Consider the following 23,801-nt stretch of genomic DNA (forward strand, 5'->3'; position numbering starts at 1 on the left):
GCTTGTCTGGACGGTTGGAGAAACGTTTCCTTCTGTCGTTGGCTTTGTTGCTTGCTGTGACTTTTTACAATTATCACTAGTTGTCCTTGGAATCAACATGTTTAAGGCCAATTTAGAATAGAGGTCGTGATTTGAAAAGCAACTTTCTAAAAGCACGTTACCTAACTTAAAGAGCGTTTCGAAGGAGGGAAACGGTGAATCACGGTCTCTCACAGCCTCATAGACGTGGAGCTTCGGCAGACACCCCACGATTGGTTTGTGAGAAGACCGAAGAATTCGTTTTCCAAGAGGAAACCGATCCTTTTGAGAATCCGTGTCGTTCAGATGGCTTTATTTGTATGATTCCAGTGATCAGTGAACGAAGTCAATACAGCAGCCTTCTTTATTTCTGGAAGGACGCTAACAGTGGACTGAAAATGGCAGGCTCTGGGGTCCCTTGGAGTAATTTTTTCAACCTTTGCCAAACTGTGAAGTGTTACCCGAAACCCCATCTTTTTGTTACCACTGTTTCATTTTTCTGAGGCTCAAAGCATCCTCTTAGATGTGCTTGCCTGTGTTGCGTTTCAGAGACGTACAGGGCTTAATAACGTGGGTTCTGGAGCCAAGACTGCCTGGGTTCAAATCCTGCTCTACCGTTCAGAAACCGTGGGACCTCAAACACGTTACTCTCTGGGCTCTCTGGGCCCCAGTTGCCTCATTTCACAAAATGGAAGTTACAAAAGATGAGCAGGAATTGCTGTGAGAATTAAGTGATTACTGCTCCAACAGCGTTTAGGACAGTGCTTCCATTTACTAAGTCCTACGTATATGTAACTGTTCAATCATGAGTTCAAAGACCCGATCCAGTGACAGTGGAGGGGTGCTCGGATGGAGCCCCGCTGAATCCCCGCTCTCGAGCCCGGACCCTCGAGCCGCTGTCTGCGCTCCGCGCCCGCGCGCTTCCTCTCGCTTTACAGGCTGACTTGGGTCCCCGCCCCTCACGGAAACCGCTCCTTGTGTTGCTGGCGGCGCCCTCGTTGCTCAGCCCTCGGACCCCTGCCCTCACTCTGCGGCCCCTGCAGCACCCGACGCTCGGCCCTGTGTGTCCCTCTTGCCCTCGAATCCCGTCCGTCCTCGGGAACTCTTCCACCCTTTTCTGGTTCGGCCGGGTGACGCACGCGGCCTCCGCCCCCACTGCCGCCTGGACGTGGAGCGTCCTGTCCCTACCCCACGTCCCCGGTCTCACTGCATTCCAGACCTTTCTGGAAGTGCCCTGGTCCTCCACACACAGCTCGGCGTAGCCTGCAGGAACCTGAAACTCATCGCGTCCAGACTGTGAGGCGTGCCCGGGCCGCTTCCACGCGCTCCCGGACGCGGTAGCGGCCCCGACCTCCTTCCCGCTCACCTCCTTCCCGCTCGTCGCTCGTCGCCGCAGGCGGCCTGTCACCCGGCCTCGCGTCCCCTTGGCTCGGCCCTTCCCCTCGTGCATGGGGCGCCCTCTGTGTCCTGACGCTGAGCGGCGCCGCCCGCAGGCTCGCCCTCCCGCCGCTTCTCCCGCGCACCCAGCGCCGGCTTCCCCCCCGCCCCAGGTCCCGGGCTCCCCCAGGCTTGCGAGGCTCCCGACCCACTGCTTCGGCAAGCTCGTGCCTCCGCCCCGCGGGCACCCCAGCCTCGCTCCTCCGCTACCCCTGCGACCTGACGCCTCTGCCCCGAGGAGTACTGCGCTGGCCACGGCCGCCTCCCAGGACTGCCTTCCGCTCCACCCTTTCGGCCCCCTTGTGGGCTCGGACTCTCTCCCGGCCGTGGGCACACGGGCGTGGTGACGGCCGTCACCTCTGCGCTGGGCGCTCGGCTCCAGCAGGACGAGGGCCACTCACCACAGCCCCGGGCCCAGTCTGGTGCCGAGACCTCGTGGTCGTGCAGCGCTCGTGTGTCGGCCCGCCGGATGGTCACTGGCGGATAAAGGCCTAGTGTCCACTCGAGTGTGGCGTGTATGAATCGGTGAAGACAGAGTGCCTCTCAGAAAGCACTTTGCTTTCTTCAGAAACTTTTTAAAAACGTTATTGGGGTATAGGTGACTTACAACGCTGTGCTGGTTTTAGGTGTACAGCACAGTGATTCAGTTCTACACGTACAAATTTGTTTTTCAGATTCTTTTCCCGTACAGGTCATTACAGAATACTGAGTAGAGTCCCCTGTGCTGTGCAGCAGGTCCTCGTTGATCATCTATGTCATACATAGTAGTGTGTATATATTAATCCCAGACTCCTAATTTATCCCTCCCCACCCCTGACGCTTCCCTCCTTTGGGGACCGTAAGTCTGTTTTCAGAATCTGTGAGTCTGTTCCTGTTTTGTAAATAAGTTCTTTTATATCAATGTTTTAAATTTATGGCAACACTCATGCAGAGAAAGCAAGCGATTTAATTTCCGAAGCATCCCTGAACCCTTATATTCTCCACCACGCGTCTGGGGCACGTCCTCAGACTCACCCTCACACCCCCGCCCAGTCCCTCCTCTTTCCTGTTTTCTGTACATCTCTCTGGGGCAAATCATTCATAGCATCTCTCTGAATTTTTCATGCAGCAACACTTGACAAAATTTTAGGGCTGAAAAAACAATCATACTTACAGCTTTACCCCAAGATAAGAACATTTTCTGGTCTGTCCTCTTTCAGTCATCAACCCCTAGACCATCTAGAAGTTCTGAAAAGCTGGATTTCCTTTCCCTTCTCCTTAGGAGATTTATCCCACTTTTTGTTTCAGCATGTTCAGGCTGGATTGTTTCATGACATTTGTTAATGTTTTATCAATAAACATAAAGAAATATGTGCCCCCCCAAAAGTTCAGCTAAATCCTCCCAAGAATGAAATCAGTAGAATTTAATACAAATACATGTTTAACTGCTAATGAAATAGACATTAAAATTAAGGGGTCCGTGAAAAGAGGCTGTCTTCCTAATGGGATGAGTTGAAGGAGGTGCTTTGCAAAAACTTAATCATTGATTATATTCTAGAGAAAAATAGTAAGTATTTGATCGAAATTAAAATGGTAAATGCAACTTCCAGTTAAGAAAGAGCAAAATATCGCCTTAACATTCCAGGGCATTCACTTAGTCAAGTATTGAGAGTTGAGATAGATACATTTTACATTAATAGAGAAAAGTTGTCAGAAAAACATACCTGCAGGCAAAAAAGTTGTATCGTTCCCTTTAGTTTTTAGAGTGAGATTGCTTCAGATGCTTCTGAGGTCTGCCTGCCTAGTGCCCCATCAGTGGGCAAGGCAGAGCAATCAGCTTCTCTACTTGTGTTTCCCGTATTTCCTCCTGGCCAAGAAGCCAGGGGCCCTTGGAAACATTTTCACCTTCAGCCACCCATGCCTCATCGGGCACAAATTCTCTAGCTACTAGTTTTCCAAGAAATGGTGTGCAGGAAAATTAAAACTTGAAAGCCGAGAGAGTCTGGAAAAAGAGATTTGACCCAAAAAAAAGTTTTCAAAGCAGCGCTTTGTATTTATCATATGGCATCTATAAAGTACAGCTCCTCCGCTGGGGGATACTGCATGAGAATATGTACTTCCAAATGGCTGCCTTTAGGTTAAGCCCTGGAGCCAGGAGGAAGAGCCAGGATTCAAAGGCCAGAGAGGAAAAAGCGCTAATCAAAAGAATGGATAAAAATTATGTACAGTGACCATAGTATGGCATTTCTGAAAATCATCAGATCAGTTTCAAAACCTTATTTTTGTTCTATTCCTAGTGTGTTTTTGGAGTTTTTCTCTGTCTTCTGGGACTAACCTGCCTTCCTATCTGTGAGATCATTACAGTTTAGAGAGAGAGAGTGAGCTGCGTGCTGCCCATCTGGCCACTTGCCTGAGGTACACGACGTCCTTTCAAAGGCTATTTCTGGGGAAGGTTTAAAATTCATAGTAAAGACTTTTAAGTGTGGTGTAGTCAGAAGTCCTACAATAATACATATTTATTTAGCCGAGCAAATTATATTTCCCAACAGGAGCCCAGTCATAAAGGTTAGCATTTTTCTAGGAATTAAATAAAATGCAACATGTAAATATAAATGTCATTGCAAATGAGAATGTCTTCAGGCTTGAATTATTTGCACCATTGTTTAGAGACTGGCTTCCGTAGGTATAAATGCCATTTTTAACTGAAAAGTTATGGCAATATTAATCATTTCTAGAATCCAGACCTGGGATTGCAGCATGACTCCCAGTGTGCCATTTGCTGTAACTCTCTTGCCCCATCCGGTTCCCAGCAAGGCCCTCAGAATCACATCATCCCCTGAAATGCCCGTTTGTGGCCTCGTATTCTCTAATTGTTTTTCTCCTCACAGTGTCATGATCCCGACTCTTCACTCCCACCCTTAGCCCCCAAATTTTGAATCGATTACACACACCACCAAGGCTATTGTAGGAAGATGTCTCCCTTGCATCCCAAATGGAAACGTGTTTCCCAACAGAAACATTGTAATAAATGGTGGATACTGGGTCTCACAATGGTACAATATAATATTTCATACACATATGGGTTCAATAAGCTTTTTCAGGTTCAGCTCTTCCCCCAGATACGAACTTCGACGTGACCCTGAGTACCCTCCTCCCACCCGCCACCTGGCCCACTTTCCCCTCTCGGCCTCTTATACCCGCTGGAGAGGAGGGCTGTGCTGTTCTCTTCTTTCTGCCCGTGCGTTCCTTTCTGGTTCTTTGCTTGATTCCCAGCGTCCAGTTCAGTATATGGCAAATAGTGAGCACGCGTTCAATGTATGTTGAAGGGAGAAATGAAGTTGGCATTACATCTACCAGCTCATAAAAGCACACTCTTAAAAACGATCGACTTCCGCCCACTTGTTTTCCGTATTAGCCGTGGGAGTGGGGATGGCGCTGGGCCTTGTGACCGAGGTCACGTTGCTGGCGACGGGGTGGAGGCTGTTGGTCGTGAAGCCGTGGCTCCACACTCCTCTTAACGTGTCCTCTACGGTCGCACTCACTGGCTCTTCTTTTCTCTTCGGGAGCCCTGAATATAAATTCTGCACCAATGCTCTGCGATTTTTTTCTCTATTTTTTCCCTCAGTAAACTCACCGCGGATCGCTCTGCAGAAGAATCACAGCTTTGACCCTAGTTTCCCCTGAGTTGACACCCCAGTGGGGGTGAGCTCTCAGAATCCAGAGCTCAGGGTGTTTTCTCCCCACTTGCACCGCGCGTGACCCCGGTTGTACTTGGCCCCTCGGCTGCCTCGTCCCTTCCTTGACTCCTGCGCAGTCTGCTGTTCCTGCGCCGCGCGTTCACCCTTTGCTTTCTACCCGGTTTACGCCTGTTGCCTCTCTCTCCCGACTCTTCCTGAGTCTCCCTGCTCCGTGCCGTCCAGCTCTTCCGTGTGTCCCTAGAGCAGATAAATCAGCCCCATGTCTAAACAGACCGAATCATGTCCCTCCCCTACTCAGAAGCTTCCAGAGGGGACGATTTTTATTGCCCAAATATACCCACTGTTTCCATGTATATAGATCTTTAATGATGTTGTCTCTTTCACCAGGTCAGAATATGGGATTGCTTAATTTAACAAAATGGAGGCGAAGTTAAGGTTTTCGGAGGAGAGGGAAGAGAGGAGCTCAGAGCATATGCCTAAGGACACAGGTGGCCGATTAGTGTAGGGTTCGGGGAGGGAGACGGCCAGGGCTGCGCACTCACACTCTGAGCCCAGAGGGGAAGGGAGAAGAGTCAACCGACAGAAGCATATTCCGTTAGGTAGCGTTCATCTTCACATCGGGGGCCAGTAATTGCCAAGTCAGTGGTGAAAATTTGGACGCTACATAGACCTTCCCCCCAAACACGAATATTGTAAAATATATGGTTTGTTGGCTCTTGTACACTTTGATTAGTTGGGTTATCACAACCCAAAGAAAATTAGATGTGACAAACAGAGTTACCTAAAGAGGTCACATATCTACACTGTGGGGAGGGAAATGAAAATATATATTTTTATATCTATATATATGTACATACGTATGCATGTGAACGTGTGGGACACAGAGAGACGTGGGCGGGGGCTGGGAGGGGGTGTTAGAGCTGAGTTGGAGCTGTCTGGCCCCTGCTCTAATTTTCTCTTCTGAAAACTGAAGTTCAAAGGGACATATTGTCTTGGGAAAAAATCAAATCCTTTCTGGGGAGAAGGTAGAAGATGCTCTTACGTGACTTAGGTGAAGATTATATTCAAGGTTTGAAGAGCTGATATTCAGGCTCCTTTACAAGTGTGGCTGGGAAGCTCGTGTGCGCACGTGAAGAGTGGCCAGAATTAGAGAGAAGAGGCAGTTTACGTGTCATGCCCTTCAGCTCCTTGGAGGGGAACCCACGGCAGAAGGAGAGTAAACTGACTTGGCCTGCAGGAAATCATAGCTCTCAAAGGATTCGAGGGACGGAAATGGACTGTATTCATGGAGTATTTGCATTCTGCCGTCACCTGGACTTGGCTCTTAAAATAACTTCTAAATTGTTCTTTAGACAGTATAGGTTTTCCTTAAATGGCTATATTTAGGTTTTCTTATGTTTTTGTTTCTGAAGTTAATATAATTTGTATCCTTTGCAGATTTGGACTTGAGGTTCCCCAAAATAAAAACAGCAATTTCAGAAGGCTATGTAATAATTTCAATTATATCAGCAGGTTCTAATTGTCTGCATACCTGGTAACACCCTAGACCACTACTATCTGCTAGAAAAGCCATCCTCTACTCCCACCTTACATTATGCGTTTCCGTAAGCGACCAGAATACTCGGGAGCCATATGTCATCTACCTACCTTACTATAAAGTTCAGAAACCAGAAAAAACACAGGAAAAGCGAGAATGATCGACGTATGGAGATTGCAGTGGGGTTTGTGTTGTCAGTGTACTAGGCTGCGAATGCTTCGAACGTGTTTCCCATGTGTTTGGTTTTTTTTTTAATTTTTTTTTTAAGATTTTTATTTTTACTTGTTTTGGCTGCATTGGGTCTTTGTTGCTATACGCGGGCTTTCTATAGTTGTGGTGAGCAGGGGCTATTCTTCGTTGCAGTGTGCGGGCTTCTCATTGCAGTGGCTTCTCTTTTTGCGGAGCACGGGCTGTAGGTGCAAGGGCTTCAGTAGTTGCAGCACACAAGCTCAGTAGTTGTGGCTCGCGGGCTCTAGAGCTCAGGCTCAGTAGTTGTGGCGCACGGGCTGAGTTGCTCCACGGCATGTGGGATCTTCCTGGACCAGGGCTCGAACCCGTGTCCCCTGCATTGGTAGGCAGATTCTTATCCACTGCACCACCAGGGAAGTCCCTTCCCGTGTGTTTTGTGCCTTGAGTCTGCCTTTCCTAGTTTTTATGCCCAGTTTTCACCTCGTTCCTGAGCCAGCATTAGCCGGTTCAGCCTGGCACAGGTGATTTTTGGCATAAGCGAAGTTTCATTCCAGTTCCATGGTGCACAGCCCTGAGTCCCATCTAGTCCTTGCTTCTGAGTGTCACCCGTGCACCCGCCTACACAGAGGACAGACTCACTCACATCTTCTCATCAAAAGTGGAAAGTAGAGCAGGGCCCACACAGCTCTAACCCAGCTTACTTTCTAGTACTATTTTGGTCACTATTTACATTTGCTGGGGAGAAAGCAGAAGGCTTTTTTTGTTGCTCAAAACCCTTCTGAAGCCCCATGGCACAGCAGAAATTATATGTTGGTCTGGGCTTTGCTGGTCAGATGGACGAGGGCGGTCACTACACATGGAGGATGGGGCTGCATGTAACCCTGCCCGGCTTCGTGTCAGTGCCGCAAGCATTTTAATACGCCGTTTTCCAAAGTCTTCGGAACTATTCCTGCGTGGCGTATAAGCAATGTTAGACATCGTTTTCTCCAGACTGCTTGCCACCTGACATATAAATACAGAATAGTCTCCTCGGAGACCCAGAAGAAGTGGATAAAGAGGTGTTTATTTTTTGTCCTATTATTCATCTTCTGTGTGTCTTATCCGTGAGTTATAGGAAAAGTCATCAGAATTACCCTGTGAGGGCAAGACCCATCCATCCCTCAGCCCAATTTCCCTCACTTGCAGCATCTCGGCAGTTGTTCTGTTGAGGACAGCGGGCTTTTGATACAAATCCGTTGCATGAGCACAGGGTGAAAGTGAGACTTCTATTCCACGTGCCGCTCTCTGCAGAATGGGGGGCTGGGGAGGGAAGATGACCCCCGCATCCAGCTGGCGGAGAGCAGCACACAAGGGGGCAAGGGGAAGGCAAACGTGGAGGGGTGTTCCCAGAGGAGCGCGACCTGGAAGAGCTAGCGTGGGGAGGCCAGGAGACACCCCACATCCACGCCCGTCTCAGCCATCATCAGGGGTGCTGGGGTGCGGGGGCCCCCCAGGACCACCCCGCTGACTCAGGTCCCTGTTCAAAGATAAACAGGAAGTCGGAGTGCCTTGATAACAAATTATGTTCGCTGATGTTCTGGAGTCCCTTGAACGTGTCTTGCCTTGGATTAGATTGAATTAGGAACAAATTGAATGTGTTGAGAATGATCCCAGAGGATGAAGACCACGTGTGCCACTTAAGGTGGCCGTAGGACTGGAGGGACCTGGAAACTCAAGGCCCCTTTCTGAGTTTTCACCGAGGGGTGGAAGAGCTGCGTGCGTGAAGCAAGATTAAGAGAACAGTGGGAGACAGAGGGACAGAGGCTTTATGAGTGCGCTCTGAGCGCGCTGCTCTCGGGCGCGTGGGGAGGAGACGGGAGAAAGACGCTGGGCTCAGAGAGGTGTATGTGGGTGCGGGGAGTATGGAAATTTTATTTTCCTCTTTATGCTTTTCTGTTTTTCTTCACCTGGCATGTGTTATTTTACAGTCAGAAGTAAAACATAAAAACAAGTAAAACATCAATTTTTAAAATAGATGTTAGGCGCTGGAACAGAGATTGATCTACCAGCGGGAGATTGAGAGGCCTTAGCTGTTCTGAAGTTGGGCCAACAAGCCATGCTAGCAGTGAATCAATGAGGGAGTAGAATTTTTAAAAATTTATTTAAAAAGTCAGATTTCCTAGGCCACATCTTGCAATGCGCTAAAATGAGTTTTACCAATTTTGACGAGAAACCACGCTTATCTTAAGCTGTAGGTAGGTGTTTGGTTTGTGGCAATTCATTTCAAAAAAACCTGTGCTAGCCTTATGGTTTTAGTTACAGGCATAATTCATCAGTAAAAGCAACCCTTTGATGAAGTTAAGGTTGAACAAATATATTTTGGCTTCATTCTACCAAGAAACAGCTTTGGTTTTTGCTTAAAAATATTTTTTTGACGATTTGCATCCCTGCATTAAGTGCTGGGTCTTTTGATTCAAGCTGGTTCTTCTATAGTTCATGAAGTCTCGCACATTATTGTCTTTTACTCAAGTTAGTTTGAAAGGTGTTAAAACGTTATTAAGGGCTTTTCTTTGTATTTATCACGTGCTACTCCTAGTGATTAGAAGGATAACACTTACACTCCTGGAAACAGTTACTGTTAATTCAGTAACTCACAAAAAGTTTTAATCCTTCATGTTCTCTTTTTTAAATTTTTTTTTTATTGAAGTATAGTTGATTTACAATGCTGTGTTAGTTTCAGGTGTATAGCTAAGTGATTCACTTATACATATATACATGTATATATTCTTCTGCAGATTCTTTTCCCTTATAGGCTATTACAAGATAATGAATATAGTTCCCTGTGCTATACCATAGGTCCTTATTGTTTATCTATTTCAAGTTTAGTAGTGTGTATCTGCTAATCCCAAACTCCTAACTTATCCCTGCCCCCCCCTTTCCCCTTTGGTAACCATAAGTTTGTTTTCTGTGTCTGGATGGGTCTATTTATGTTTTGTATATAAGTTCATATGTATCATTTTTTTTAGATTTCACATATAAGTGATATCATATGGTATTTGTCTTTCTCTGTCTGACTTCACTTAGTATGATATTCTCTAGGTCCATCCATGTTGCTGCAAATGGCATTATTTCATTCCTTTCTATGCTGAGTAGTATTCCATTCTTCTTTATCCATTCATCTATCCATGGGCACATAGATTGCTTCCATATCTTGGCTACTGTAAATAATGTTTCGGTGAACACTGGAGTGCATATCTTTTTGAGTTACTCTTTCGTTTCATTCAGATACGTACCCAGAAGTGGAATTACTGAATTGTATGGTAGTTCTAGTTTTAATTTTTTGAGGAATCTTTATACTTTTTTCCGGAAGGGCTGCACCAATTTATATTCCCATCAACAGCACATGGGGGGGTCCCTTTTCGCTACATCCTCGCCAACATTTGTTATTTTTTGTCTTTTTGATAATCGCCATTCTGACAGGTGTGAGGTGACATCTCATTGTGGTTTTGATTTGCATTTCCGTATTGATCAGTGATGTTGAGCATCTTTTCATGTGTGTTGGCCACCTGTATGTCTTCTTTGGAGGAATGGCTGTTCAGGTCTTCTGTCCATTCTTTAATCGGGTTGTTAGAGTTTTTTAATGTCAAATTGTATAAGTTCTTTATATCTTTTGGATATTAACCTCTTATTGGTTATATGATTTGCAAATGTCTTCTCCCATTCATTCTATTGATGGTTGCCTTTTCATTTTATTGATGGTTTCCTTTCTTGTGCCAAAGCTTTTTAGTTTGAGGTAGTCCCATTTGTTTATTTTTGGAGACAGGTCCAAAAAAATATTGCTAAGACCAATACCAAAGAGCTTACTGCCTATGTTTTCTTCTAGGAGGTTTACGGTTTCAGGTCTTACATTCGAGAATGTCTTTAATCTATTTTGAGTTTATTTTTGTGTGTGGTGGGAGGCAGTGGTCTGGTTTCATTCTTGTGCATGTCGCTGTCCAGTTTTCCCAGCACCATTTGTTGAAGAGACTATTTTTCCTGCGTCGTATATTCTTGCCTCCTTATCATAGATTAATTGACCATATATGGGTGGGTTTATTTCCTCTTATTTACCTTGGCAAATGCTGTTTCTTTAGCAGACAGTTTTCCCCCTTCCCCACCTCTGCCTGTCAGAGTTGTTGCTGTTATTCAAGGTTTTTCCCAAATGCCACTTCCTACCGGAAGACTTTCCTGATCACCTTGTGCTTTTCCCCCAGGTCATTTAATTGTATATGGGTTTTTTTTTTTAAGTTTTATTATAAAAGTTTGCAAACATACCCAAAAGTAGAGAGTTTAGTAGTATGAACTCCAATGTATCCATCATGCAGCTTCAACAATTATCAAGATTGGGCCATATTTGTTTTACACTTTCTCCTTCTTTTCTTGGCGAAAATATTTTAAAGCAAATTCCAGACATCCCGTCATTTTATCCTACATATTTCAGAATGCCTCTCGGAAAATGTGGACACTCTGTCACTCAGCCATGGTGCCAGTGTCACACCTAAGAAAATTAACGATTATCTTTTAGTATCATCTAATACCTGCTTCATAATTAGATATCCCCAATTCTCCTCAGAAGTGCCATTTTAAGTTGATGTGTCTGAATCAAGATCCGGACAGAACCCGCGCGTTATGTTTGGTCGTTACGTATCCTGTGTCTTTTTCAGTCTAAAGCGCACCCTCCCGGCTTTCTGTTCCATGCTGGTGACTTCCTGCAGAAGCCCGGTCAGCTGGCCTGTAGAAAGTCCCACCTTCTGCATTCATCTGTCGTGGAACTTCTTCCTGTGTCCTTCCCTTTTCCTTTTGTTCTCTCAATTGGACACTTAAGACACTTACAGAACTCGCCTGCTTTTTGTCCTTATCACATACCTTCCAAGATAGTGCGAGCGCCTTAAAAGGTGAGACCATGGCTTATTCCACACTTTGCTTCCTACATGATGTCTAACACGTTGTATGTATTTTTAAAAATATCATTCAGTTGAATTATCTAGAAAGAGTTTTGCTTCCTCTTGCACAAATGTGAGCTGGGGGTGTAGTCAATGCCAAGATATTTATATTAGAATTAAGCTGCCAGAGAAATCTCAATAATGTAAGTCGCTGTTTCCTAATTTGCACTGAAAGAATTAGAGCCTAAAGTCAAGGGGCACATTTTTATATCCAAAGATGCTAAACACTTAAGTGACATCTCTAAGCCCCTTACACTGTCTCCAGATCCATATAAAAGTGACCTCAGAAATCAGCTGTGTTGTGCATTCAGCATGAAACTAGGTCACTGATCATTTTTCTGATCAGAGAATTGAATTTTGCTTAGTAGTTCGGAAATCAAACTGAAAGAATGACTGTAAAAACGCCATCACGTGTATGCTTTGTTGCCGATAACTAACTGCAGTCCAAGCCTCAAGAACCAAAAGGAAGTGGAAGACACTTCAGAAGGCTGCACGATAAACGTTTCTGACAGTGTGTCAGCTGAACATTAAGCAGGGTCTTTGCAAACCCTCTCGTTCTAAGTGGTTTAAACGGAAGGTTTTAAACTTCCTCCTTCATGAGTATTGGCCCCACATAGTGCAGTATGCTAAGGGTGAAAAAGAAAAAGAGAAGAAAAAACACTTTACCTGGCATACATATAATTTCCATCCCCTCTCTGAATGGGAGTGCCAGAAAGGCTCACCTAAGAATCTCTACGTTCACGTCTTAGGAATTTTCTCCATCATGGGTAGGAATGTGCCAGTGTGATATTGGAATGGGCTCCCTCCTAACCTGACAGGACTGTGTACACACAATTACAGGAAAACCAGCGAGTACATATAATAGCAGTGATACTCTCCTAATGCGGTTTTCCAGATTGGCTCATAATGAGAATACTCTTGGTCCTTACGTGGATGAAATGAGGTGTAGAACTGGGTAGTACGAAAGGAGTGGAGGCGGGGTAGAGTTTCAGAGAGAAAATATGTAAAACAAGGGAATTTTCTTGCCATGTATATTAGTTTCCTAGGGCTGCCATAACAAAGTAACGCAAACTGGGGGGCTTCAGACAGAAAGCTGTTGTCTGACAGTTCTGGAGGCTAGAAGTCTGAGCTCAAGCAGGGCCAGGCTCCCTCTGAAGGCTCCTGCCTTGCCTCTGTTCCCTTCCCGGGTCCTCCGCGATCTTTGGGGCTCCTTAGCTTGTAGGTGGCTCACTCTCCAGTCTCTACGTCCATTGTCACGTGGCCCAGCTCTTCCTGGGTGTTTCTCCTCTTCTCATAAGAACACCTGTCAGATTGCATGCAGGGCCCACCTGCTCCAGTATGACTTCATCTTAACTAATTACATCTGCAGCAGCCTGTGTCCAAACAAGGTCACATTTTGAGGTTCTGTGGGTTAGGACTTAAACATATCTTTTGGCAGGGATGTAATTCAACCCGTAATTTCTTTTTTGACGTCATACTGTAAGAGGCAAACCATTGGCATCATTGTTACGGTTGAATGTGTGACTTAGGAACTTTTTCTTCCTGTTTTCCTACATTTTAATGGATCGCGTTAAAGTCTAAACATATTACAACCGAACCGAGTCGTTCCAGGTCACTGGAGGCTTCTGAAGGGAGGTAGCAGGGCGTACAGGGAGAAGAAGAGCGTTGCAGGCGAGGCGGGGAGAAGCGCCAAGGCCCCGGGCGGTGCGGGGCTGGGCCCCTGGTGGGTGGCGGGCACAGTGACCGCGCGTGGGGTGACGCCCCGCGGACTGTGCGCGTTAAACCGGGGCGCGGGGAGGCGGCTGCGTCGCCGACCAGAGGGCAGCCGGGCAAGCTGCTGGGGTGCCCTGAGCTGCGTCTTGAGCTCGGTGGGTTTGGCGTGACGCTGCTGACAGCCGGTGAGAAGCGCGCGGGTGAGAAGCAGGTGGAGGGAGGACTCGTGAGGTGATGGGAGCGCGGCTGAGCTCGGGGATCGGCGGCAGGAAGGCCCCAGTGGACCCGCGGTTACCGGGCAGGTGTCCGCGCACGGTCGCTCCGCCCCCGAGCTGTGTCTTCCTCGGCCCCGTGTTCTCATGTTCAAGGCCCTGCCGTCATGTTGCTTCTGAACGTGTGTCGCCGAGGAACTTATTTTTCTCTCTTCTTGTCCATATGTTTTTTTTCTACCGTGTTCCCCGCCTTGGTGGGTGGCGGCTGCTCGCCACCGATGCTGGGGTCCTGCTTTAACCCTCCTCTCTCGTACCCGCGCCGGCGCGCTCTTCCCAAGCCCCGAGGTTCTGGCTCTGGCTCTTCTCCCATCCCCGCGTGCCCCCCCGCCCCCCGCCCCAGGCCCAGCCCTTCTCCCCAGCTCGTATCCAAGCCAGCCCCACACCCCTCGTGGTATCGAGGTGGCCTCGTGATGGTCCCCCGGCTCTGACAGGGGCAACTCCTAAGGCAGATGGTCCTGCACAAGACAGTCTGGAAAATTGTGCTTTTTAAATTTCTTTTGATTTTTTTAGGGTTTCCGCAACATCTCTCACTGACCTGAAACTTGCCGTGCTGCCTCATTCCGTATTCCTAACCCTCGGCAAAATCCCTGTGCCCAGCCTTGGCACAGACGGTCGTGAGGCTTCGAGCACAGTTTTCTCCTACGCTGACACGCAGCGCGGAGGCACGCTCTTTCCCCGGCTGGTCCCGTGGACGCGCACGTGTGTCTGGCCGAGGCTCTGAAAGCACTTCCGCTTGCCACGCTGTCACCTGGGTGTTCTTCCTGATCTGTCCAGCTGGTCACCCTGGGCCCTTTGGTGGTTCCCTTTACTGCAGGACAGAATGCATAGTCCCCGAGGCCCCCGAGGCCCGTCTCGGGAGCCCAGGCTGCCTCTGCTAGTTGGTTCCAGGCCCACCGTCCGCATGCCAGGCCCCGTGTGCCACCAGCAGCCTGCCCCCGTGTGGCCACGCCTTGCCCTCTGCAGTGAATCTGTGCGGACGCCTTCCCGGCGCCTCCCGCGGCCACAGCTCACCTCCCCCCTCGTCTTCCTCCCCACGTCCCGCCTTCCTCCATGCTTGCCAAGACCTCTCTTTGGTGCTGTTTACATGATGTAACTGTTCCTTTATAAATCTGCCATATACACAGGAGCCAGTGCTTTCGCAGGGTAACGTTTGACACGGGGCCTGGTATACGTTCAGATCATAGACATACTTTTATTAATGTATGAAATGGATTGTCTAAAGAAGACTGTTTAGAGAGGAAAATGGAGCGACGAGAACCTGGTTCGGGAAAGATCCACAATTTAAAGGGCAGAACAGGAGGATGAGCAAAGCGCTGGAGGAGGAGGAGGGTCGCCAGGGCCTCGTGGCTTCGGAGCAGCCCTGGAAGGGGGGGCTCTCGCAGCGCTCAGGGCAGCAGAAAGGTCGAGGCAGGCAGAGATGCGAGAAAGGCCATCGCGTTGGCAAGGAAAGCTTCACTGCGGACCCTGCAGAGAGCAAGTTTAATAAGGTGTGGAGACCAAAGTCAGGCTCCAGGTGAGGAAAATGGTAGCTGATGGGCGAGAATCTGGGTCACGGAGTAAAATGCTTGAGAAACGTGGCCGTCATGGGAAAAAGGAGCATCAGGACTGAAGGGGCCTGAAGAGTGTCTCCCCAGAGCCGACGTCCGTTCCCCCGAACAACGCGCGCAAGGGGACCAGTTTCCAGCGGGCAGCGGGGAGAGACGAGACGCCGAGAGAGGCTCGCAGAAAGGGAGGGGTCAGCCATGTGGCCGGGCCTTGCCGGGCACGTGGTCCTGTCCAGAAAGGCCACTGGGTCCACGATTCACTAAATAATACAAACATTTAACCTAGCTAAAATTTCATTGACGTTATTTTTATTGTCATTCGTGGTGGATTTTGGATTTTCCATTTATTGTTGTTCTTCCTCATCATGAATCAGCAGGGTTACTCTTAAGCGGATGGGCAATTACTCTCGAGTACGTATGGACCCGACTGTTGGCGTCGTATGTGTTAGATAATATCGTGTACAGTTTCGGTTGTATGAATTTGATCTTGTCAGTGTTGTTGTGAAGCTGGAGCTGTACTTGAGTGTGACCACCAGGAACCTGGGTGACAACTTGTCGCGACTTTGCCATTTGTCTGTTAGCGCTTCAGTAAATCTCCACATGGAAGGGTGATGTGCGACCACCAGCTTCTGAGATGTGCCGTGCCAGCTTCTGCTGGGCTGTCTGTCCTGTGATCACCGTTTAGTACTGATGTGTGAACATTCCAGGTTTCTGCTGCACTCTTGGGGTGTCTGGTCTTCTGCCCTGCCAGTCCTTCCACGGACATACACCCTCAACACGACCTATTTGGTCATCTGACTTTTCTTCCGCCTTCTCCACAGCGTACTCCAAAGTGTCATTTTCATCTTCCAAAGGCACAAATGGAAGTTTAAACAGCACGCATGCACGCTTACAGGTGTACAGGTGTTACTTTCCGTTGTCATACACCCCCATGTTAGACCCAAAGAAGGTATTTTTCGCCACAGTGATTGTGAAAGATGAAATAGGCATCCTCGTACAGCTGCGTTAGGTTGAGTAGTTGAATTGCAGTCATGGTTGCAATCTTGAGACCCGTCTGCACAGTGAAGGGTTAACGCTGAGCCTTCTTCCCTGTGCAAATGCAAGTGTGTTCTCATGTATGTATTCGTAAGTGTACTTTTGCCTGTTCACGGTTAAAGGGTCCATCAGAGGCACAGTGTAGCGTCACACAGCAGCTCACAGTCCATACGTGCTTGACCTGTGTCGGTGCCGCTTGAAGGCGTTGTCACTGAATAGTGTGCCTGGCACCTAAAGAGCGAACAGTGTCACAAGCCGGGCAAATAAGAATTCTTTCATTGTCTTGAGCACCTGAATCGTCCCCAGGAAATGGTCTTCTGCATCTGGTCACTTTATACTCATCTGGAATTTCAATTCCATGCGATGAAATTGGGTTGACTTGCCTCTTCAGTGAGTTCTTTCTGGCAGCATCGTCAGGACTCCTTCATCACGAATATCACGGAGAGAGTTCTTCCGTGGCTTTGCGTTTGAGTCTTCTCTGCATGTCATTTTAACCTGTCGGGTTTCCTTATCTCCCCTTCAGCGTCCACCTTGTGCGGATGCTTTCTGGTCCCGTCTGGAATGATTGTCGTGTTATCCAGGTCCCAACTAGTCGTCCATCAGGCACTGCAGAGCCCCGCCTCTTCGTGGTGTCAGTGCCTTTTACTCCTCTTCCTGTTATAAAAGTGGAAGTGGTAACAGAAACCAGCATCATGTAGCGCTGGCTTTTCTTTTTGTGAGTATACTATTGCTGCCATATTCCCCTGAGAACTTCCAGATAAAGGTGTTATATTGCCAGGCAACAGAAGAAGGGCTACTTTTGTTCTTTTGTAGCCATCTGACCAGTGATGACTGGTTTACTGGTAGGGGAACCTTACTAATGTCTGAGGGATTCCACACCCCATTTGGCTGGGCTGGGTCAGCCGGTAGCTGGGCAGCAGCTGAGGGCACGGCGGCCCACGCTGACTAGCAGGTACGTATGGAGGTCACACCCACTGAAACCCCTCCAAAGAGCAGCAGGTGCTCCTTGTGGCCCCCCAGGGTGGTCCATCTACAGGACACTGATTCAAGAGAACATCTCCCGTTAACCCTTGGCAATGGGGCAGCGGTGGGAGGGTTAATCAGATGCCTGGTGTCCCCTCACGGTGGCTGTCACACGCGACTGCCATGTATCAGGAGAGCACGCCTGTCCTCGCTCCTCCAGAGCCAGTGCTCTGTCACTGCCCGTGTTACATGGAGGCTGGGCCAGGCTCCTCCCTTCAAACTCCACCCTCCACCAGATGCCCGGTGACGTGTCAACACACCATGCGCCGCGAGATCCCAGCCCCGACTTGCCATCCTCTGCGCGTTTCTCTAACTTTAGGTCTCCTCTTGGTGCACGTACTTAATACGAACCCCGCGATTCTGTAGGAGTTGGACCCCAGCCCGTCTACCTACCCCTGTGCCCGGCCACCGAGGCAGGGGGGTTATCGTTGGCAGCTGCAGCCACAGCACAATTATTGGACCCATAAAACATGCTAGTATCTTTAATACATTTATTCTATTAACCAAAGTATAAAGAAATGTAATGGGCTGTTTGAATCCAGTGGACGTTTTGATAGGCGCAAACACCAAGGACCTTTTGGCCTGCACCAACGTCTCAATGGCCATTTTGGACAGGACTAAACGTCCGCTAGTTGTGACCAACCCCTTAGAATTTGAAAAGAGAAATGAGGGCACTGATGGATGCCCTCCCTTGAGGAAACAAGAAGGGACACCCCTTTGGACAGTTGAGGGAGCAGACTGGGTAAACCTCAGACATTTTTAGCTAGGGACACAGTAAGGAAAGGTAGTTATGTAATTTGAGGGGGGGAATGAAATCTGGAGAAGTTTTAGCAGGAACACCCCAACTGTTTCCAATGAAAAGCAGCTTGTTCTTTATATAAGTGGTTCATGTCACCAGTAACTACTATTACCATAGTCCCAACACTTTACTAAGCATTTCAGAGATTACTGTAAAAATATGGGCAGGAGTGTTACCCTTGTGAAGCTCATAGTCTAAGATGCAGGGGAGAAGTCAGATGAATTCACAATTCATAAATACGTTATCATATAGGGGACATACTGACTTAGTGAGAAATACGACTTCAGGTTCAACGGGGTAGAAATTCACGTCTGTTGGCAGGGGTTGGAATGATGCTGCAGGCTCGGGGGACTGCACGTGTGAACGATTAGACATGTAAGTAAGTAAAAATTTAAACCAGTGACTTACGGGCGCTCCGCATTCCCTGGGCTCACGCAGAGGAGGGGCGGCCTCTGTTCTGCAGAGACTGACTGCAGTGCAAATGCTTATCACACAGGCTGAATGAGGAAATTCCTCTGAGATCCTGAAACATCGTAGCCGGGCTTCTTGAACTTGATCCTAGATTCCTACCACCCGAGATAAGAATGTGTTCGCAAGTGAAGCTGTCTGGAGGGACGCAGTAGGGCAAATGTGCTTTGAATTTCCTGAGTACAGATGCACTGACCACTCCCAGAGGAGACGTGGGTGATGTCAGGACGGTCTCTGTGTGACTGGGGAACATTAACGAGGTGTGTTAGGACCTTCCAGCTTCCTTAGATCATCCAAGTTTTGGAATAACGTGATTTCTTTTCCTGGAACCTCTGTGAAGACTGGGAAACACTAACTTTTTAAAAAGTGCAGTTTTAAGACTTTTAAAGGAAGGTTTTTAGGAAATTTTAAAGGCCTGAAAGTAGGTGAGAGGGAGAAGAAAAGAGAGGGAAAGCGAAAACTTTCGTATTCTTCGGTGAAAGTGCTACTCTTGTTTTTTATATTGGCTGCAATACTTTTGCCTTTTCTGTTGAATCAGTAGCCTAATAAATACTATAAAATCACTCATATCAAAGTGCAATTTCTCATTCCTGTGGTTTGTTGCAACAACTAAAAAGTTTTCACCGGAAAGGAATTTTGCCTCATGTGAAGAGTATCATAGGCATTAAAACCCCTTTTCTTCATACCAGTACCACGAGAGGCTGACTTATGAGGGTTAAAAAAAAAAAAAAAAAGGTACTTGCATGGAGCGTGAAAAAATTAAAAGCCTGAATGGAAGCCTTAAAGGAAAAAAATTATACTATTGTGTTTTGAATATGTTAGCGGCCTCGGCAGTAACTGTGGTTCTAGTTCAGTGACTTCACCTCTAGAGCACAAACCTGTTCTCGGTTCCACAGAATCACTAATAAAACGTTTTTACGGTTTGTTATTCATCCTGGGTAGGTCTGAAGAAATCACTTTAAAAGAAATCTTGACCGGCATTTCAGCTGAAGAAGACTTGTTGCTTTTGTTAGTAGGTTTAGCCTACTTAAAAATAAAATAAAATGAAAAAAGGAGTCACAGGGGCCCCCCAGTCAAAACGCCACTCTCTGCTCTTGTGTCACCTCCCCTAACCCCTCCCCTAATCCTCATCCGGGGCACAGGGCTTGGGCTTTTTGCTGGATCCCAATTGTTTAAGATGTGACTTTTTTTAAGAAAAGTAATGAGATTTTATTGTTTTATTTAATTTTCCCTTACCTTCCGGTTAGCAGGGGTAGAAAGAAAAGCATTTGCTGTTTCTGTGTCAATTTACCTGTCAAAGGAAACCTACTGATCAGAAATATTGTCAGCACCATTTGTAACCTTGGGCATTGTTAAAAAGGCAGTTAAGGTTTAAATGAGAGTTCTGCTTCCTTCCCTTTCATAATTTGTGTCTCTTCACTGTAGTCACAGGTCGGGTGTCATTTCGGTTTGATGGATAAACCAATCAGTGGAAGATGGTTTATAAGCAAGATTTTATTATCTGAACAGATATTTTATGACACAAACTTTTAAATCATATGACATGTTTTAAATGGAAAACAGACCATCACCATTTTTTTAAGAAATTTTAGAGTTTTACCATAAGTAAATTGTATCTCAATAAAAATATAAGTAAGCCTTCCCTTTCCTGTTATCTTCTCCTGAGGTCAAAATATGAACACCCCACTCCCTGCTTCCAAAATATACATGGGGAAATCCTTACACATCCCGCCTACTCACTGAAGGACGAATGAATCATCTGTTTTTTCTGAAGTAAAACAGTAAATTCAAACCTCATGAAAGGAAGGATATGGTGACTTCATGTTTTTTAACTAGAAAAAGCTTTAAAAATTCTTTTTTTCTTTATTATGGAAACTTTCAAACATACGCAGAAGTAGGGAGAATAATATGCAGAATCCCCATCTACCCACCACCCGGCTTCACCAGTTTTTAACAGTTTGCGGGACTGGCTCCTTCTTGGCAGTGTCTTTCATACGCTCTGCTTTCCTTCCTTGCTCATCTCCTTGGCTACGCGAGTTGCCGCTGGTGAGGCCCCTCCTGTGTCTCACCCAGCAGAGGTTCGTCGGCCTCCTTGATTCCTGACCACAGACTTAACGCAAAATCAACGACTTTGAGAACCCCAGTTTTATACTTAAATAGGGCAAAACTTCATCCGCAATCTTTTTCGCTTACATCTGATTTAATCCAGTCCCTTCAAATAAAAGAACCTGCATCATTCAAGGTCCCACTTCCGGGAGAACACGTTCTATGGGCCAGCACTCAGGGAAGGAGCCGTTTACGCTTCGGCCCTCATACGGATGGCTGGCCCAGAAGATGTACCGCCGACCTCGTGGTGACTTGTGACCAAGCCAGACACAAGCGTGAGCCACGACCTGGCAACACAGAATGAGGCAGGGTGCACGGAAGACACACCAAATCTCAAGTCAGTGAGAACCGGTCTGAAAACTCCTAAAAAGTGGAGGGCACAGTTCTGTAGAATGTGTGATTCAGGAGAAAGGTGACTTCTGTGCTACTGATTCTGTTTCGATCTGCAAGTGGATTTTTCCACATTTCTCACAACTGAGGTTTTTGGTAAAGATGGGAAAGTGGGGAGTTTGAGATCATGCTGTCTGGTGAGACCCTGCAGTGCAGGTGTCCCGGGTTATGAGACAAGTCTGCGTGCTCGGCCGGCCAGATGGACGCCCACCCCCCAGTCCCACCCTCAGATGAGGGGAGGACCTGGCTGAGAGTTTGGCCAAAGACAAGGTCAGAAATCTCTAGAAAAACTTGTGCTAAATCCTAAGTCTGAAAGCCTCTGTCATGCCTTGTACACTAGGGACGCTCTGACTATATCTTGTGTATCATTACAGCCCAGTCTTTCTCCTTTCCAATGAAGTTTTCCTGTATTAAATAACTTTTTAACCACTTATAATTCAAACGAACTTGCATTTCATGTGTCCATTATTAAAAGGCATGTATCTGCCATCATTTCATGTTTGTTTAAGGCCTATGAGAGATACTTCGGTGTTTTGTTTTGTTTTGTTTTGTTTTGGCTGCCTTGGGTCTTCGTTGCTGCGCGCGGGCTTTCTCTAGTTGTGGTGAGCGGGTGCTACTCTTCGTTGCGGTGCGTGGGCTTCCCATGGCGGTGGCTTCTCTTGGGAAGCACGGGCTCTAGGCACGTGGGCTCAGTAGTTGTGACTCGCGGGCTCTAGAGCGCAGGCTCAGTAGTTGTGGCGCATGGGCTAAGTCGTTCCGCGGCATGTGGGATCTTCCAGGACCAGGGCTCGAACCTGCGTCCCCTGCATTGGCAGGCGGATTCTTAACCACTGCGCCACCAGGGAAGCCCCGATACTTTGGTTTTTAGAAGTCCTTAATGAGTGGCTTTACGAGTTGAGCAGCTGGCCTCGAACCATGTTTATAAGTTTTATGGAAATAGCGTTGACTATAATACTCTTTCTCCGACGAACAGCAGAGCTCTGGGACCATCACAGGTGCCCCTCTGGGCACATTAGCTACCCTGGCTTCTCCTCACCCTGGAGAGTCCATGAAACTGTCAAATCTTTTACACTTTAATGTGCTCTCACTACTTTCATATTTTAAATAAACAAATCAAATTATCCTATAACCGGCTCCCTTTTAAAGAGTGTGGCCTGCCCTCGTTGTTCTTGTAGAGCTGCTTATGTCATGTACGTTTTTCTTCTGGAGAATGTCATTCTTTGTTCACAGTCCCCACGAAGTTCTCTGAGAGCCGGCTGAGGGTGGCCAGGCCCAGCAAGCCCACTTGCATGGCATTTAAAGGCAGGTTTAACTGGGAGAAAAGAACTGTCTTTCCGCAGTGATGCAAGTTCACACAGCAGAGCTGAGGCGGGGCCTCCTTGTGCAGAATAAGCAGCATGGCCGTTCAAGTTGGATTTTGTTTTAGATTTTGGCCCAGTGTCGGGCATTCCATTCTTTAATGGCCTTGGGCTTTTCTCAGGAATAAAGTAGAAGTTCTGTTTTGTGGGTGTGCCAACTGTCAAATTGGAAGGTTTTTGAATAAAGAAGCCACAACTTAAAAGAAAGGTCCTTCTTGTGCTCGCTCAGTAGTTGTGGTTGTGTTCATACAGGCCTCTGGCAAACTGAGGATGAACATCTCATGACCTAATAACTTTTTAGACTATGAGTCCAGGAACAGCTGTCCTTTTCCTTTAGTCTGATACATTTTCACTTTTTGGAAAGTGGGATATTACTTGGTTACTTTCCATTTTTTAAACATTTTTTTTTTTGAGTTTTTTTGTTTGTTTTTTTTTTGTGGTACGCGGGCCTCTCACTGTCGTGGCCTCTCCCGTTGCGGAGCACAGGCTCCGGACGTGCAGGCTCAGTGGCCATGGCTCACGGGCCCAGCCGCTCTGCGGCATGTGGGATCTTCCCGGACCGGGGCACGAACCCGCGTCCCCTGCATCGGCAGGCGGACTCTCAACCACTGCGCCACCAGGGAAGCCCTATGCTCATAAATAGAGGTTCTTAGCCTGGGGTCCATCCAGGGACAGGCTTCAGGCAACTGGACTCCCTGAAATCACAGGCAAAATAATAAGCACTGTTTTCCACGTGGGGAGTGACCACACGGCATTTGCCAGACGCTCCAGTGGAGCTAGAACTCCAGAAAAAGGTAAGAACCATGGTCTCTGTCTGCATGGAGAAAAGGCTGGAATTGCATTGAAAGAATTTTTAGTGGATACAAACCGAGACATCGTGTCTGAACTGCAGACTCTTCCCCCAGCTGCTGCCCAGCATCCCGGCTTGGATGTGGAACAGGCATCCCGCACTCGACATACCGCAGGCTAAGCTCCGACCTTCTCCCCCACACCTGTCCCTCCCGTCCCGAACCTCCCCAGCTGCGGTCTTCTACCTGCTCAAGCCAAAATCCCGGAGTCTCTTCTCTGTTTTTACTTTTCATGCTCTGCGTCCTTTCCCTGGAGCTGCGATCTCTGTCTTCAGATAGACTGGGAAGCTGCCGCTGCCTCGCCCCCGGCTGGTCCAGTTCTCCACTACCCTTTCCCGGTGTGTTTTCACGGCCTCGACCCTGCCTCTCTGCCTCTGCCCGTGTCCCTCTTCCATCTGTTTTTCACGGCAACCAAAGCAACCCTGC

The 23,801-nt window shown here is 47.5% G+C and overlaps 1 protein-coding gene across 28 annotated transcripts in view; it reads left to right on the forward strand.

The window, feature by feature from the left end:
• Positions 1–23,801, forward strand: part of CEP112 (centrosomal protein 112) — a 412,427-nt gene that overhangs the window by 345,104 nt on the left and 43,522 nt on the right. The window contains exon 24 of one of the 28 annotated variants that reach the window (XM_049701499.1): positions 6,106–6,432. The exons of 26 other annotated variants lie outside the window; for them this stretch is intronic. In XM_049701499.1, the coding sequence (XP_049557456.1) occupies positions 6,106–6,183 (78 nt within the window). In that variant the 3' untranslated portion in view covers positions 6,184–6,432. Of the gene's footprint in view, positions 1–6,105; positions 6,433–20,339; positions 23,167–23,801 lie in introns of those variants that run through there. One more of the 28 variants, XM_049701502.1, reaches the window with a different exon arrangement.

This window comes from Orcinus orca, chromosome 19, assembly GCF_937001465.1.
Source record: "Orcinus orca chromosome 19, mOrcOrc1.1, whole genome shotgun sequence".
NCBI classification, from domain to species: Eukaryota; Metazoa; Chordata; class Mammalia; order Artiodactyla; family Delphinidae; genus Orcinus; species Orcinus orca.